This window comes from Etheostoma spectabile, chromosome 8, assembly GCF_008692095.1.
Source record: "Etheostoma spectabile isolate EspeVRDwgs_2016 chromosome 8, UIUC_Espe_1.0, whole genome shotgun sequence".
Lineage (NCBI taxonomy): Eukaryota > Metazoa > Chordata > Actinopteri > Perciformes > Percidae > Etheostoma > Etheostoma spectabile.
Genome location: NC_045740.1, coordinates 17,297,484 through 17,300,030, shown reverse-complemented (window position 1 = coordinate 17,300,030; position 2,547 = coordinate 17,297,484). Strand labels below are relative to the sequence as shown.

Here is a 2,547-nt window from a genome sequence, read left to right as displayed (position 1 = left end):
CCACGTCGCTCCTCCGTCTACGCTGCCGCAGAGACGGCACCCTTCTCTGCTGGCCGCCGCTCGATGTCCGTTCAGGCCAGGAAGCTGTCCGAGTTGGAGCGTGTCAAAGCCACGAAGTCCACGCCGCTGAAGAGAGCTGAGGCCACGCCCCTCAAGCACACGCCTGGCAAGAGGATTTCAGAGATGACAGCCTCTGTGCCCACCTCCGCTTCAGCCCAGCTGCAGAGCGGCTTGATCAAATCCAAACCCGAGGCCCTGGTCCTACCAACACCCAGCGGAGGAGTCAGAGGAGTCCGCCAAGATGATGGTAAGTGACACTGATGATGTCAGAGCTTAATGTCGGTTTATTAATTCATCACATATTACATTGATTTGTTACAACAATGTACATTTACACAGTACATTTCAATTCCCTCCTTCCTTCTGGATGTTGTAAAGGGAATGTCTTAAAATTCACACTGCACACATCCTTGACTGTGCTTCTGTGGTAACTAAGGCAACCGTTTCTAGCTGTCTGTCTCTCTGTTTCACCTCCAGACATCTCAAAGATGTTGAAGCCAAAGAAGCTGATTTCAGCGAGCAGCATGGACAGGTAGGTGACTTCCCATTAGACCATCAACATGTAGTTAGCTTTAGGGTAACATCATTCATGTGTATGGAAATGCCTCAGATTTGCTGAACATGCTGGATCTGTTCTGGACTCTTCAGCTTCACAGTTGTCATCTAACTATAAATCGGGGAACCTCTGCGTATGTGTCTCCCCGCATGCACAGTGGGAGATCATCTCGACTTAAGGCAGACAGACAGGGGTGTGCTAGCTGTGCTAAATTACCATTAGATTAGTTGTCCATCTATACAGTTAACATTACTGATGGATTTGTGGATTAGCCCAGCGTTATCAACTGTGGTCAAAACAATCGTACTAAAAATAACTGAGAATGTTCAACAATTTTGTAATCCTATGTTACCCACCAAGAAATAGTTAACGTTATTGACCTAGCATTAGCTACTCGTCAACCAGCTTCTTTACAATAGGCACCAAAGCACTTTATCTCTTCGGTCCCCCTACAGGTTGGGAGTGGAATTGTCCATCACTGTTACATTACCATTATTCTCATTCGAACGAGTTAATGAACCACTGACACGATTTTGCAAAACATTATTCCAAGTTACAAAAGAATCTTTGGTGTTGGACCAATCAATATTGAAATCATTTAATATCAATAAATAAGGTCTCTGAGTGTTAAGTGGGATGTAATCAATGGCAAAACAATGTAATGTGGCAGAAAAGACTTGCATTATGTTTACTGAGAGTTACTCCTCCAATCGAATCGAGGTTTGTATCGAATCGTGGGTCAAAAATCATGAAACAAACCGAATTGTGGGTTTGGTGCATTGTTACAGCCCTAATGTCATCAATTAACACCTCCTCTCTCCTGTAGTCTTCTTCAGAAGCCCTCTGTCGGTCCTCTGACGCCTTCTGCCGGCAGCTGCAGGTCCCTGCAGGGGAAGGCGTGGCGCCCCTCCGCCCTCCCCACCCCGGTTAAACGCAGGATGTCTGCTTTGCCCATCGCCACGCCCACCAGACCGCCGTTCACCTCAGACTCGGATCCGGCCCCCGCCTCGGCCAGGAGAGAGAGAAGCTGCAGGTGAACGGCTTTCAACCGCTGTCAACCAATAAGATAGCCAGCCTGACCTCTGAGGGGCTGCTGCAGATCACCATGACAACCCATTTAGAGGTCTTACTTGGTGTGTTGTTGTTTCTGTGTAGCCCTCCGTCTGCAGACTCGCCGAAGGAGGCAGAGCCTGTTGATGCCCCTGACATCCAGTCCTTCAGTCTGGAGGAGGAGGAGCCCCCTGCTGCTCCGCCCTCCAGCCCTCCACAGACCAACCAATCAGAGAGCACAGATCTTGGATCACCGAGTCCGGTCGTATCAGAGCCCGGCAAGAACCTTATCGAACTGGAATCTACAGGGGAGAGCAACAGCAACACACCAGAGGTTACACACACACACACACACACACAAAACACACACACACACACACACACACACACACACACACACACACACACACACACACACACACACACACCCACACCTACAAATTAGCAGATCAGAAAGGGAGCTAGTGGCAAAAGGGCCGTTTGATGCATAAGCAAATGACTCAGATGATTAATCAGAAGTGAAATAGTCAGCAATAATTTAAATGAAAGCCCACATGCAGCTCCACTATCTGATAATGTAGATCATTATCACAGTTCATCGACTTGGTCTTCTCCAGGTTCTCCTGTTGGATCTTCCAGCTCCGACTCTGCAGCCTCAAGAGAAACTGCTCATCGACCTGACCAACACCCCCGACCTGATCCGGACCAACAGCAAGAACTGCACCTCAACTCAAGTAAGCGGCACCTCACTTTATATCCACAAATGAAGAAACATTCGTCAGGGAGAAAAAGCAAATGTACTTTTCGGTTAATGTAACTACAGTATGTTGTGAAAAAAAACATACCAGGTACAAATTATTATTTTCTTGTAACATGTTGGA

The 2,547-nt window shown here is 47.6% G+C and overlaps 1 protein-coding gene across 1 annotated transcript in view; it reads left to right on the top strand.

Moving 5' to 3' along the window:
• Nucleotides 1–2,547, top strand: part of LOC116693722 (G2 and S phase-expressed protein 1-like) — an 8,081-nt gene that overhangs the window by 5,380 nt on the left and 154 nt on the right. Inside the window, 5 exon segments of the mRNA XM_032522927.1 lie at nt 1–307; nt 538–592; nt 1,443–1,649; nt 1,772–2,000; nt 2,284–2,400. The exon segment at nt 1–307 is cut by the window's left edge and continues 9 nt beyond it. Coding sequence (XP_032378818.1) covers nt 1–307; nt 538–592; nt 1,443–1,649; nt 1,772–2,000; nt 2,284–2,400 — 915 coding nt within the window.